The sequence below is a fragment of the Python bivittatus genome, unplaced genomic scaffold (genome assembly GCF_059951505.1).
Source record: "Python bivittatus isolate LINGU-HERP-01145 unplaced genomic scaffold, Pbiv_v1 ctg000220_np1212, whole genome shotgun sequence".
Lineage (NCBI taxonomy): Eukaryota > Metazoa > Chordata > Lepidosauria > Squamata > Pythonidae > Python > Python bivittatus.
Genome location: NW_028277048.1, coordinates 33664344 through 33679818, shown reverse-complemented (window position 1 = coordinate 33679818; position 15475 = coordinate 33664344). Strand labels below are relative to the sequence as shown.

General features: G+C 38.1%; 1 protein-coding gene across 4 annotated transcripts in view; it reads right to left on the bottom strand.

Annotated features, from left to right (window-relative positions):
* Positions 1-15475, bottom strand: part of ARSG (arylsulfatase G) — a 125432-nt gene that overhangs the window by 11872 nt on the left and 98085 nt on the right. For all 4 annotated transcript variants that reach the window (XR_015795726.1, XM_088138305.1, XM_088138306.1 and 1 more), the window contains exon 10: positions 6290-6410. Coding sequence is in view for 3 of the 4 variants with exons in the window: in XM_088138305.1 (XP_087994431.1) it covers positions 6290-6410 (121 nt within the window). In the remaining variant the exon portion in view is untranslated. The remainder of the gene's footprint in view (positions 1-6289; positions 6411-15475) is intronic.

Genomic DNA, 15475 nt, shown 5'->3' with positions numbered 1-15475 from the left:
TTTTTAAAACTAGCTGGGTTCAACTTTGCACACTCCTTAGAATCAGAAGAGTTTTGAAAGTGAAATTACTCTATGTAGCATGTATATTTAGTCTACTGGGCTTGTGTGTTGCTTTTAAAAATACATAAAACTAAATAAGCAAGACAAGACAAGAGTGGGGCAAAAGAAATGTGTATATTGCTACAGGGAACCTATATACTTAATTCCACTTCCTAAGAACAAGATCCATTTTATTTAGCAGGGATGACTTTCTAAAATCTGTCTACATTCTGAACATGATGAAAGGCCTGAAATGCCACATATGGAAAACAGATTTATTGTTTGCTTCTGAAATAAACTCTCTCCCCTCACCCCGCAATTAAAACAGAGCCTTTCACTTTTATCTTTTCTGCATGACTGCTTCATATACTCACATTCTTGTGCTAGTAGGAAACAGCCATAAATCTGTTTTTATAGGGCTTTTATAGAGCTAGTGAGTTCCAAAAAAGCTTTCTTCCGCTTCTAATAGTGATGCATCTCAGCTCATTCATATATTCCTCCTCCAGTAAAGCCAGTTTAGTTACCTCACCCAATGCTTAAACCCTTGGCTTTCAATTCCATACATTTACAAAGGCCGTAACACCATTTCTATGCTCTGCAGGACTACAGAAGCAGAGATTAATTCATTTGTACAAGATTTGCTGCTATATCCCATATACATAGAGAAGCATGAAAAATAAATTCCAGTATTAAATAACAGTTGCAGGAACAAACTATCGAAACATCTGACTACAGTCTGAATCTTAGCCCTCCCTTATACAACTTAGGATATCAGTATTGTCAGGAAAATGGTTGACATGACAGGGAAAAAAAGCTAGTTTAACCATATTTGAGTACCACAAATTATATAATCATATCAAATTGACTGGTGTGCATTTTGTACCAAGGGACTGATAGTCATTTTTCTCATTGATCAAATATTAGATCTCTGATTAAACATTTTAAAATATAATTAGAATACCAACAATTGTGGGATGCAGGTATGAGCACACAACAGTAAAAATGTACTCCTGTCTCTTTAAAAAAAGCATTCCTATCATTTTCACTGTGCCAAGACAATATAGTATTGTAGGCAAAACTTCCAAATATGTTCTTAAAATATGCATTTATGTAAAACCTCAGATATCACTTAGTGTAAAAGATAGTTCTTCCCTTCAGTTTTCAGGAAACCTGTCTGCATTTTTATTTTAATTTACAAGAAGAAAATCAGAGCTACAAAACCACTCTGAGAACTAGATTTGTGATGAAAGAGGTGCCGGTAATAGACTGAAGTTAGAACTCTTTGGAGAATAAGCAGAATAAAGTATAATAGTTAAAATCAATTAAAAAATAAAGAAGAAATTATTAGGGCAGGCCATCAAACTTTCAGGGCTAAGATAACAACTCTGCTGTTTCTCACTAACACTCTTTCCTCGCTCTCTTCTCAGCTTCTTTCCACCAGTGTCAAGCTTCAACCATACGCCGCTTCAGAGAATTGCTGGTTCTCAGGACCGTATTTCCAAATCCCCAGCTGGCCGCCGGAGTTAACATAAATGCCAAAACAAAAGCCTTCTATTGTTGGTCAGTGAAATGAGGTGGAAAGACTCCCCTTTTTGATCAGGTCACTGCCTTCTTTCTTTTCAATCAGAAGCAAGCTGGGGGACTAGACAGTGAATATTTCCTACTGGATATGGCAACTATGCATCTTTGCTTCTAATAACCAACAGGGGATAAGTGGTATCATCCTCATCAATCACCAGAGAAATGTCTCTTTTTCCCCAATCAGTGCACAGATCTATCTATCTATCTATCTATCTATCTATCTATCTATCTATCTATCTATCTATCTATCTATCTATCATAAAAATAAAGTGCTTGTCTGGAAAATTTCATATAATTGCGAAGGAGGAAAATAAACAATCAAATCTATAACACTTTTCCTATGTAGTATAAAAAGAAGTAACTATGTCTCATATTAGAGAGAGCCAGTTTGGTGTAATGCTTAAGGCACCAGGCTAGAAACTGGGAGAGTGTGAGTTCCAGCCACAGAACCAGCTGGGTGACCTTGGGCCAGTCCCTCTCTCTCAGTCTGGGAAGGAGGCGATGGTGAACTACTTCCAAAAACCTTGCCAAGAAAACTGCAGGGACTAGTCCGGGAGTAAAAAAACTGACTCAAATACAGTAAATTGGCTTTTCCCTGAGCCTTCAACCCTCAGAATTCCCCAACCAGCAAGTTCATTGCTGAGAATTCTAGGACTGAAAATGACCATGCATGGAAAGCACCCAGGTTGGGTGCTGAGCACTGAGTCAGCAGAAGTAGTTGAGGCAGCATGACTGCATTTTGCATCTTGGATGATAAGAAACTGAATCACAGAGATAATTCCCTGCTTTTCTACACCACAAGTTCAAAACAGTGTCCTCCATTTCAGTGTGCACCACCAAAGCCACGTGTGCATTTGTTTAAGACTGTGGGGTGTGTAAGAAAGGGAAAGAAGAGCAAGTAGGCATGCACACATTTGGGACTGAGCTGTGGTCCTACCTTGCACTGCTATGCTCTCCACAGAAACAGAGCCTTCAGGGTAAAAAAAAACAAAAAAACTTATCCCATGTTATACAAGAAAGCCAAAAATGGATTATCCTTCCTTTTTTAATTCCTCCATGTTGCAGGGAGGTGATGGAAAGCTGTTCTGTATTCACAGCAAACCATAATTCTTAATTTAGAAAACTATGATATGTCTTATCATCAAGGCCAAGAAGAGATGTTTCTGAATATATTAAAATTTTATTCACAGATAAAAATCCTAAAATTACAATGGCTACAGCCAAATATTTAACTATGGTTATAAAAACAAGGTCTTGTAAAAACATTAATACATTTGAATTTTAAATGTTTTATGTAATATTTGTAATTTATTTTATTTGTTAAACTGTTTTACCTAATACCTGAATTTTAGTTTATATCTCTAATTTGCTCTTTGTGTCTTTTGTAATAAGTAAGCAAGCAAATAAATAAATAAATGTCTTTCTTCTAGCTCTTGAAAGTAAAGAGGGATTAAAGTAAATTTTCAGAGCTTGGTTTGTTTTTATTAGGCATAATTTTTCAGACTTTGCAGGCTTGGAATATGATTTGGAATACGTGCTTCAAAATTCAGGTGAGCAGAACGCGATCTCTGCTCTTCATTAAAGAAACTCATCTTTCTTCAGGCTTTTCATTGCTTTAAAGAGTCAACTCATAAAAAATTAATGATTCTTCCAACTGCTGTGTCTTTTTTTCACATGCAGATAACGTTTAAAAAGACCAGCTGCTTTAATTAGTAGCAGAGAGGTGTTGTGCTCATACAAGGTTTAAAGCACTTCTTCCCAATCATGTCTCAAGCCTGCACAGTTCTCATAATTTCAGTTTCACTCCCTGAATATGGCTGGCACAGAGGTCTCTAATTCATTTAAAATTAATTTTGGATCTTGTCTTCAGGAGAACAAAATAAGAAAAGGGATACGTTTCCACGAGCCTAGATTCTGTTGTGAAGCATGGCTTTCTGTTGTGTCTGAATGAGCATGTTCTGCCTTCATAAGTTTCAAAACAGACAATTATCTGAGTAAACTAAATGTTGGCTACATGCCTGTCTACCCATTTATGAATACATCCATTATGAATAGCTCAGTTAAAAAGAAAAATACTTTAAAGGTTCCCAAGTAACATCACAGGTAGAAGCCAACCACTGTTGTGCCATGTTGCAAGAACATCTCCCTCCCTCCACCCACCCTTTTGAACTAAACACATTTAGGTCATTTCTAATCTAATCCATCCTTTTATAAATGTTATATGCCTTAATCCTTGGTCACTTACAACAGCACACCAAGGTAAGCCACTGTTATTGTACCTATGTTACTGAGGTGCTAGGAAGAACAGTTAAGGTTCATTTAGAGCTGTGCTGAGATTTGAGTTAGAAATTGCCAGTCAAAAGCCAAAGTGTATGGCTTTGAATATTATTTTACATAACCGAAATTCTATGATATTTTCAGTATTCCATTATATGGATGATTTGCCATAATTTAGGTAATGGCAGTGGTTCCCTTTCAATCTATGTCATTATATTCTAACTCACAAAAGTTGCTAAAGACACAATACAAAACAACTGCAATCAATATGACTCCATACTTAAATCCTAATATGGTTTATAGGGATGATGATGATGATGATGATGCTTTATTAAGGGCATATGAGGATATATGCTTAGTGAAAAACACTGATATTGTAACGATTCTAAAAGAAAATCTGAATAGTTCCATTGAACAGAACAGCAAACGCAATCACTGGAACATGGTGGAGCTACAGGCAGTCCTTGACTTACGACCATTCATATAGCTACTGTTCAAAGTTGCGACAGTGCTGAAAAAAGTGACTTACGACCAGTCCTCACACTTATGACCATCACAGTGTCTCCATGTTCACGTGATCATGATTCAGACGCTTGGCAACCGTTGCGCATTTACAATGGTTGCAGCATTCTGTGGTCATGTGATCGCCATTTGTGACCTTCCCTGCCAGTTTCTGACAAGCAAAGTCAATGAGGAAGTCGGCAGGGAAGGTTGCAAGTCACAGTCATGTAATGTCTTTCTTAACCACCACGGTGATTCGCTTAATAACTGCAGCAAAAAGGTCCCAAAATCGGGTGCGGTCATGTGATGCCTCACTTAATAACTGCACCGCTTAACAACAAATTTTCTGGTCCCCATTGTGGCTATAAGTCGAGGACTACCTGTATTCTACCATTCTGGCATGAGAAATATAGATCACCTAAAAAATGGATATGTGTCTGAAAAAAATACAAATTATTCCTCCTAGATAGATGTAGCATTTCTGGGCCCTGTTTCCTTCTTCCTCCTGTTGCATCATAGTCCTTTCCCCTGATTAGAAACCCTCAACAGAGCTTTTCAGTGGAAGTATTTGGAAGAAACTTATAATTATGGAGTCCAGAACTGGGCTTTTTCCATTTGCATTAATAACTCTCTAGAAAGCAGTTATGCATAGAATTTGAGGATTCAAGATTTTGAAATGCTGATTAGTCCTGGACCTTTTGCAACTTATTTGAAGAATAGAGCTGCAAGGGGAAAAATTTAAATAAAATGTATGCAATCACCAAGAAAAGCCACAAGTTAGATGTCAGCGATCAAAACAAGAATCTTCAGTGAAATTTCTTTTAAAAAACTTTAAAAGATTTTCTTCAACATCTGTAGAAGATGAGGGAAGAAAGTCTTTTGTTCAGAGATGGAAATACCATCAACTTCTTAAGTCACAGACCAAGGTGAGAGGGGAAGCTACTAGCTCTTTTTCTCAGGCACAAAGAACAGAAGACAATTGAATTATTATGAGAAGAAATCATGAATAAAATTCTGCATTTCTACCGTTAAAAAACTTCAGCCAGTAGACAACAAAAAGTAGAAGGATTACATAGATGTATGTACTGTGCAAAGAAAATAATTGTTATTATAACCCAGTGCAGTATAAGCTGTACCTATTAGAAGAACTCCAATCAAACAAAAGATGGAACTGGTACAGCAACAGCCTATACATGTTTACCTGGGAGTAACCTACTATTGCTCCTGCCTTTGCAATTTTATGTAAATTTAGAAAGAAAATCTAAATAGCACACTGAGAATCCCAGCCACAGAGTGCATGCACACTCACTGTGCATCAAGTCACACCACTGGTCCTCAGAAAGTGTTATACAAAAGAATTGGCAGTTGATTTCAGAAGAAGTTGTTTCCTGCCTGTACATGCCAGGGGCTGAACCAGAGATTTTCTATAGGCAAAGAAAATGCTCTACTGCTGAGCCACCAGAGTGTTTCTAAGAGGTAATGGGCGGATTTTACTTAAGTGTTATGTTGATTACTTGCTTGGAGGGAGAGTCCCCCCTCCCTACAGGAAGCCACGACCACGTGTCACGGGAGGGAAAATGGCCACGGATCCTGTTCATCACCCGATCCAGCGTTCGCGAACGGAGGCAAAATTTTGCGAATGGAGCTGTTTGTGACCTGAATTGGTTGTGAACAGAAGCGTTTATGACCCGAGGTACCACTGTATATCTAGTAAAAACTGTAAAGCAGAGGCAAGAGACGGCGTCTTCTAAAATTTACATCGCTCATGGAGATGATAATCATTTGAAACAGGTCTCCCCTGTGTGGAACACAAGCAGTTTTACTGAAGTACAGAGTTTCCACCTACAAGCAGTGATGTTGATGCTCAGTGTTCAGAAGGTTAATGCCATACCTGGTGTCCTTTTCTTGAAGACCCAAACAGGACTTCAGAGATATCTATGCCATCAAATCGTCTGTTGGGAGGAAGGGTTGCATTCGCCAGAGACACCAAGGTAGGAAATATGTCTAAAGTGCTACAGAAGAGAACAGCCTGTGTTTAGAATATAGGTATGATGTTATGCAAACAATGCCAACAATGTTATAAAAAAAGACTTAGGAATCTATGCTTAAGGCTACCTCATCTGATGCCAAAATACAACATTAAGATTTGGATGTTGCTTATTAAAGACCTGCGTGCATCTTTTCTTTTTCGGGTTGTGTGTGCGTTTGAGTGCATGTGCATATAAACCCATTCTATAAAATAAAACATTAAAATCCTCCTCATAATGCAAACCATGAAATTAGTATAAAATTTACAAGTTCTGATTTGGCATAATATTGTAAGTGCTGAACTGGAAAAGTTTGTGGAGGGTAGAGACAAAAGAAAGTTCTACTGAATTATGATGGAGAGCAGAGATTTCACAAACAACCACAGAAGTACTGAAAAGCCTTGCACGGGATACTGAAGTTCCAGTTTCAATTTACTGGAGTTTCTCTCTGGATCCCCTTTTGGGTTTCAGCGATTTTGCCAAATATTGCTCACACATTCAAGAAGATCTTTCTCTGCAGTCCTGTGAGCGAAGAGGTTGGATTTTAAAGTTATAGGTTGTTGCTGAAGATGTCAGATCCTGTTGTTCATATGCACACTGTCCTAGTTCAAATTAAGTACTGTAATTACATCCATATCCAGTTCATGTAAAATCCAGAATTTTTTCTCTAGGGAAAGGTTCATGTTAACAGTGAGAAATTAGCCATATAGAGTACACAAGGCCCTTGTTGATCATATGGAGTTAGTATAATGTGAAATTTATATAAAATAGGGTAAAATATCTTAAATTGAAACCCTGTGGTGTGCTCAAAACTAACCAAGAACATCAGAACGACTCAGTCAGCCTAAAAGGGGAAAATACTAGTTATCTGTTTTATTTTTTTTTAAATGTACACTCCATGGTCTAGGAAAATATGGTTTCACTTATAGTCGTGTGAAAAAGAAAGTACGCCCTCTTTGAGTTCTATGGTTTTACGTATCAGGACATAATAAAAATAATCTGGACCTTAGCAGTTCTCAAAAGTAGGTAAATACAACCACAGATCAACAACAACACATGACATATTATACCATGTCATCATTTATTTTACAAAAAGAAAGCCAAAATGGAGAAGCCATGTGTGAAAAACTAAATACACCTTATGATTCAATAGCTTGTAGAACCACCTTTAGCAGCAATAACTTGATTTCTGTATGACTTTATCAGTCTCTCACATCATTGTGGAGGAATTTTGGCCCACTCTTCTTTATAACATTGCTTCAGTTCATTGAGGTTTGAGGGCATTTGTTTATGCACAGCTCTCTTGAGGTCCCGCCACAGCATTTCAATCAGGTTGAGGTTTGGCCTTTGACTGGGTCATTGCAACACCTTGATTCTGTTCTTTTTCAGCCATTCTGTTGTAGATTTGCTGGTGTGCTTGGGATCATTGTCCTGTTGCATGACCCAATGTTGGCCAAGCTTTAGCTGTTGGACAGATGGCCTCACATTTTTCTCTAGAATACTATGGTATACAGAGGAGTTCATGGTCGACTCAATGACTGCAAGGTGCCCAGGTCCTGTGGCTGCAAAACCAGTCCAAATCATCACCCCTCCACCATCATGCGTAACGGTTAATATGAGATGTTTGTGCTGATACGCTGTGTTGGTTTTTGCCAAATGTGGCACTGTGCATTATGGCCAAACATCTCCACTTTGGTCTTGTCTGTCCAAAGGACAGTGTTCCAGAAGTCTTGTGATTTGTTCAGATGCAACTTTGCAAACCTAAGCCATGCTGCCATGTTCATTTTAGAGAGGAGGCTTTCTCCTGGCAACCTTTCAGATGCAACTTTGCAAACCTAAGCCATGCTGCCATGTTCATTTTAGAGAGGAGGCTTTCTCCTGGCAACCTTTCCAAACAAACTATACTTGTTCAGTCTTTTTCTAATTGTACTGTCATGAACTTTAACGTTTAACATGCTAACTGAGGCCTGTAGAGTCTGAGATGTAACTCTTGGATTTTTGGCAATTTCTCTGAGCATTGAACATTCTGACCTTGGGGTGAATTTGTTGGGACGTCCACTCCCGGGAAGATTGGCAACTGTCTTGAATGTTTTCCACTTGTGAATAATCTTCCTCACTGTAAAATGATGGACTTTAAATTGTTTGGAAATGGCCTTATAACCCTTCCCAGATTGATGGGCAGCAACAACTGCTTCTCTAAGATCATTGCTGATGTCTTTACTCTTTGGCATTATGTTAACACACACCTCAATGCTCAAGACCAGCAAACTCCTAAAACTTTGGCTTTTATAGAGGTAGTCACACTTACTGATGATCAATTGATCAAGGACATTTGATTAGCAGCACCTGGCTGCTACTCAGCCTCTTCATACCTATGGAAGCAGTAAGGGTATACTTAGTTTTTCACACATGACTTCTCCATTTTGGCTTTCTTTTTGTAAAATAAATGACATGGTGTAATATGTCATGTGTTATTGTTGATCTGAGGTTGTATTTACCTACTTTTGAGAACTGCTAAGGACCAGATTATTTTTATTATGTCCTGATACATAAAACCAGAGAACTCAAAGAGGATGTACTTTCTTTTTCACACGACTGTACATGTGATACAACAATTTTCAGAGAAATTAGAATAGAAAATTAGACTATTTGTTGCTTTCAAACCATATAAGAAAACATGGTATTATATGGCTACTTATTTCATTACAAACTGCCACAACCCAGGAACTGGAACTGACACAAGAGCAGGAAGGCGACTGACATCTAACCCACCAGCACTGAGAAGAAATAAATGAGGATGTGACAGGAGCCCAATGTGTCACAGTTCCAACTATTTGAACTGATTCAGCTGATTTCCTACCACTAATGCACAAGAATGCCAAATACTAGGTGATTCTCGAACATAGCCTGTTACAGCAGGGGATTTTTTCTGGATCCTGAAGAAAAGAGAACTACCACTCAGGAGATGTGGCAACTGTCTAAATACATAATTCTCCCTTTGCCTTAGCATCGCCTTTGTCAAGTATCAGTGATTATTTACTATTATCTTATTTGTAAACTGAAGCATGAAGTCTTATATTAATACCCACAAACCAGCCATGTAGTCAACAAAAGAATTGTAGGATCAGAGGGGAAGTGATGTCAGAGAACATCTAGTCCAAACAACAGAATCCTAGGACAACAGCACTGGAAGTGACTTCAGGAGACTTCTAGTCCAACTCCATGCTTAGTGCAAGAACCGCTAAAGTGTTTCTGAGAGATGGGTATCCAGTTCCTGCTTGAAGACCTCCAGTAAAGGGGAACATTCCACTTCATGAGGCAACCTATTCCACTGGTTGATGGTCCTACCATCAGGAAATTCCTCCTAATGGCTAACTTGAAAAGCTCTTCATCTTCAGACCAAACTGAGTCTGCACAAGCACCTATCCCCCAATTATCCTCTCACCACATACTCTTTAACCACTACAGATCTTTTTGAAAGTCTCAAATAGAGACTGCAGAAGGGAGGAAGTGGAAGAAAATTTCCCTTGCATGTATGTCTTTATGCTATTACTGCACTGGGTACAATCCATTATTTTATCACTACATTTTATTTAAGTGATTTTTCATAAAAAAAACATGTTCAGATGACTATCTTTTAAATGTGCAACAATACTGGAAATATAGAAATAAAAATTAGACATTAACATCAATGAAGTTTTTTCTAGCCTGAAACATATCAGCCCACTAAGACTTATGAAATGTTAGCTGAGGGAGCTGAAAGGAATTGTGTCTTATTTCTTTCCTCTTCAATTAATTTTAGCATGGCTGCTAAGAAACAAACAGGCAAAACAATAAACAACATTGAGAAAAGCAGAAAAAAACAGTACAAGTTCTTCTGTGAAGGAAGTGTTCTTGTAAGATCATTAAGCTGATTGCCAAACAAACACAACTCTAAACAAAGAACACACTACGGATATCCAGAATGTTGCAACTTAATATTTTTTATGCTGTGCTTTGCATGGCTGAATTTAAGCTCTGTCAGATTTATGCCTGGATTGTTAATAAGATACCTGGACAAAAACCTGGATCCATTTAGGAGTATGGAGGAAAATTACTTCTGAAAATGCATGGAATCCTCAGAAACACTATAATATAGCAAAGAGTGGTCACATGGGGAAGAGGTAATACCATTGAGGATTGTTTGCTCCTGAGAATTATTTGTTTGCCTCCTCCTTATAAACCATCCAGCATTTAGAGAGAACTATACTGTTTCCAAGGGAATCCAAGAACTGGGAGTAGGTTCGGCTTATCTGTTCTATTCCTATTTGGCTGCTTGATGATTAAATGACAGTTTGCATGTGCTTTATTTATTTTATTTTATTTTATTTTAATTTATTTTAATTAATTAATTAATTAATTAATTTGTTTATTTGTTTATTTATTTATTTATTTATTTATTTATTTATTTACCCACCCACCCAGCCATGCACTTGCATGCCGGTCCCAAGCCCGGATAAATGGACCAAAACAAATTGCATCGTAGGGCACTGAAGGAACTTCCTTATTATCTGGCCCAGCTTTATTTTTGAGAAATCCAGGAGAACAAATGAAGTGCCAGATGACTGAAGAGGGCAAAATGTCCTTACTTCAAAAAAGGGAAAAGGAAGAACTATAGACTAGACAAAGTGATATTAATAACTGGGAAGTTTTTGAGCAGGTCATAAAGTTCATAAAGTAGATCTGTAAACATCTTTAAAACAGTGTGGCAATTATCAGAACAAGTCTTATCAGACTAACCTTCACCCATTTTTTGATGGGGCAATTTTCTGAGGGGATCATGGATGTTCATTTCAGAAAAGAATTTGACAGAGTAACCCCCCTCCCCCCAACATTTTGATTAGCAAGATGGAAAGTAGATAAAAACTGGCTTGAAAATAATAATGAAATAATGCTCCTAAGTGGCTTATTACCAAACTAGACTGAGGTAGCTAATGGGGTGCCAGAAGGATCAGTCCTAGGTGCTATCCTATTCAACATTTTATTAATAATATTTTTGGTGGATAGAAGGTTTATTAGATCTGCAGATCACATAAAACTGGGTGGGATAGCTGATATCTTAGAAAACAGAAATAAAATTCACAATCATCTTGATGGATGAGAGACGTAGGTTGAAAATAACAGAGTGAAATTAAGCAGTGACAAATGAAAAGTTTTTGTTTGTTTTTTAACTCAGGAAAAAAGATCAATGCATAGGTATAGGAGGGGAGATACTTAGTGTGGTAATATTATTTGTCAAAAAGATCCTGGAATGGAAACTTACTACTAACTGAAAAAGAGACAACTGTGTGATAGGGTTGCCAAAAAGGCAAAAGGCAATTTTAGGCTGAACTAACAGAAGTACAGTTTCCAAATCAGAGGAAGTAATCATTCCACTTTATTCTGTGTTGGTCAGGCCCACTTCAAGTATTGTGTCTACATCTGGGAATAACCCACCCTTCAGGAAGGATTCAGACAAAATAGAACAGAGGAGGGCAACCAGAATGATTAGGAGGTTAGAAACTAATTACGAAGAAGATAGATTGAACGAATTGGAAAGTTTAGTCTTGAGCAAGAGCAGTATGCTTCAAATACCTGAAAGCAGGGGCCAAATGTTGAGCACCAGCCCTGCCTAGATTACGACAGAAGAATGTGGTATTTTAGAACTGGAAATGATGGCTGGTAAAGTTATTTGTTTCCCAAGGATAGGGTACCTAGGCAGGCAATTTTGTCTTTTTATTTGTCCCCACCTAAAAAATGGAAGAAGATAGACTGGGGCCACGCAGGAAATTTAGAAAAAGTGACTGACGGAAAGGCTGCTAAAAAATATACTTCATGTAATATATGATCAATTTATGAAGCTCACCAAAATTAGCTAAGAATGGAACCCTTTGCTCTGAAGCTATACCAACAGCTTGGATAAACTTATTTCTTAGTTGCTGTACTTTTAACTTTTCTAGGGATTAGGATAATGGATGTGTGTTCAAGACAGGATACTGCACAGTGAACTATACAAACTTTACATTTAACCCACAGTAGCAATTACTGCATCCAGTTACAAAAGGACTCTGAAAGATTCTTCTGTAAATTCACTCCATACTGTATAGCCTTCCTTGTTAGAAAACTCAGCAAAAACAGTATAAAGAGCTTTCAAAACAAGCCACATTCTGCCAATAAACAGCAAATTCTATATAATAATTTGCTTACTGTAAATACAAGCAGCAGCATGAATCCATGTTCAAGTGATGCACGGGAAGCAGCAAAAGGAAGACAAAGAGGAAGCCGTCGTCACTGCAGAGGTAGAAAACCTTCACCTCGCAGACTAGACATGGCCCATACATTATCTCTATCCAACCCACAGTGGACACACTAGGAAAGTGCTGCTGTGTGGGCATACACGGGGGGGGGGGGTATGGAATGACACACACACGATGATAACATCGCAAAAACATTTTCCATTGTTGTGTCAGATGGCAGAACGCAAGTATTTAATGGTGGCATTTGTGTGATGATGTTATTATTATGGACATCCTTGGGGAGATACTGCCGTTTGCAGCAGACACCCCTGCCTGTCTTCAAAGCAATCTGTGCAGAAAGAACTGGGAAGTGAGTGCTCCTCAAGTCCACCTGCACTGAATCACCTCCTCCACGTGGGATATGGCAGAGCCTGATCCACTCCCTATATGGGGCAGGAGGTTCTTCATTCCTCCATCGAGAACTTTCCTCCATGCAGGAGGAGTTGGAGAACAATCCGCATCTTCTCTCTTTTTTTTTAAAGATTTTTTTATTGTGCCTTTATTACTTTTATAAATAACTCAAGGTGGCGAACATACCTAATACTCCTTCCTCCTCCTATTTTCCCCACAACATCCACCCTGTGAGGTGAGTTGGGCAGAGAGAGATTGACTGGCCCAAAGTCACCCAGCCAGTTTTTCAAGCCTCAGGCGGGACTAGAACCCACAGTCTCCTACTTTCCAGCCTGGGTCCTTGACCTCTAGACCAAACTGGCTCTTCTCTTGCATGGAGAAAGGGATTTCGTGCAGGAGGAATTCCAAATGATTGTTTCCTGCCTCCTTTTATAGAGAACAAGGAGTTAGAACAGTGAAGCATCATAAAGGAGCTTTTTCTCCCCAAAGCTCCACTTCTCTTGCATCACTCAGTCCTGAGCCAAATTCTATTCTGCCTCCACAACTGTTGCAAATCTTGGTAATTTTACAAAACTTTCTACAAAATTTGACAAAATGTTTATAGTGCAGTAGTTCCTTTCCTGATGCATTGAACAACTTTGTAAAAGGCAAGCAAATAACAAAAAGCTTGATGTCATCTCTACCTTTGAGATTCCACTCTGTATTAGCACAAATAGCAAAGATGCACTATCTTGTATCATGTGACCGTGTTTTGGCATACAAACAATATTATATTGACATATAGTTGGTTTGGTGCAGAATGCTAACCTGTTAAATCTTGGATCAAGAGCAAGACATATATAATTTTTAAAAATACATTTGCTAATATGCCTTCACTGGCGGTTGTCTCTTTCAGCTGCAAAATTTTTTAAAATTCTGAAACCCCACCTCTCTTGAATGCTCCTTTTAAATGATGTGTTTTATTTGTAAGTTATTACCATAGCTCTGGAAATATTGATTTTAATGGCTGCATTAATATGTAACATAGAGTTAATTTTCAACATTTAAAGTTTTACTTTGATGCATTATTAGATTGTTATGCTTTTATTTTGTCCTTCATCTTGAGTTGTTTTATTCTAGAAATGTGGAATGTAAAAATAAAAATATATAAAACAACAGAGCTTGGTATTTTAAGCTTGCAGACTTGGAATCCCAGCAAGATGAGATGAATGGCTACAGAGAGTTGATATTTACAGCGTGAAACTGCGTAACACTTGTGATCTGTACGGCATATTTGAGCAAGGTGACCATTCAAAACAACACTGTAATTCTATGATCAAAAGCAAATCACAGCATTGCCCCTTTTTCAGATATAAATGACTGATGAAAACAGCCAGGCTCACTATGCCAAATAGTCTCATTAGTGGGGGGGGGGGAAACAGCTGCAGTCTACCTGTATGCCCCTCTAAAGTCAGAGTTAAATATTATGCAAACTAACGTAGAATTAGATCCTGTCTCCAATTCAAAATGAAGACTGCTGGATGGGGAAATGGGTGGACGGGGGTTATGAAACAAGAGTATCTGCTTAACATAAGTCGAAAGAAGAATTTTCCAAGATAATTAATTTTTTCACTGCCGCTTTAGCAAGGTATGGAAAATTCAGCAAGAGCTCAAAAAATGTAATGGATATGACAGAATATTGCCTAGCTTCCCTGAGAATTATGATGAAGATAGACCATAAAAGTGCAACTGGCAGCTCATAGGACCAAACTGCAAAGGAACTTGGCTTAAAAACCCATTTGCCATCACTGTCCTATCTCCTTCTTTCTTGCTATCTTCCAAAGCATGAGAAGGGAATTGTGAGAAGTCACAAATATGAACTTCCCTGTATACGTATTCAGTATCTTTGCACCTAAGTGTTCAACCCCCATGTATCTCAAGCATTGTGCATAATGGGCGATTTCCCCATTAAAGCGGTAATCAAATCACGCTTGTTTAGCTTGATCAAAGTGGCTGTATCGTGTGGTCATCCATTACACCCTAGTCACTCAGAGTTATCAAGAGAGGGCAGAAAAAGCACTTAGGTCTCACAGGCTATCAAGTGACCTGGCATGTTTTATTTTCTTTCTCTCCACAATTGCTGTAGTGATTTGGAAAGTAATAGGGCAACAAAACCACATGCAACAGATAAAACTGTAGGGAAAGTAATCATCATGAAATAAAGGATGGACTCAAGAAGAAACATAGAAAGGGGAATACAGAACTGAAAAAAAACTTGTAATGACCTTGGGTCACTGGTCCAGTTTAAGTACTAGAATGCACACTTAGCATTCAGGAGTTAATTATTAAGTATCAGTAGAAACAGGCTGTTCTTGTTTATGATTAGGAAGGTCCATCAGCAGAATT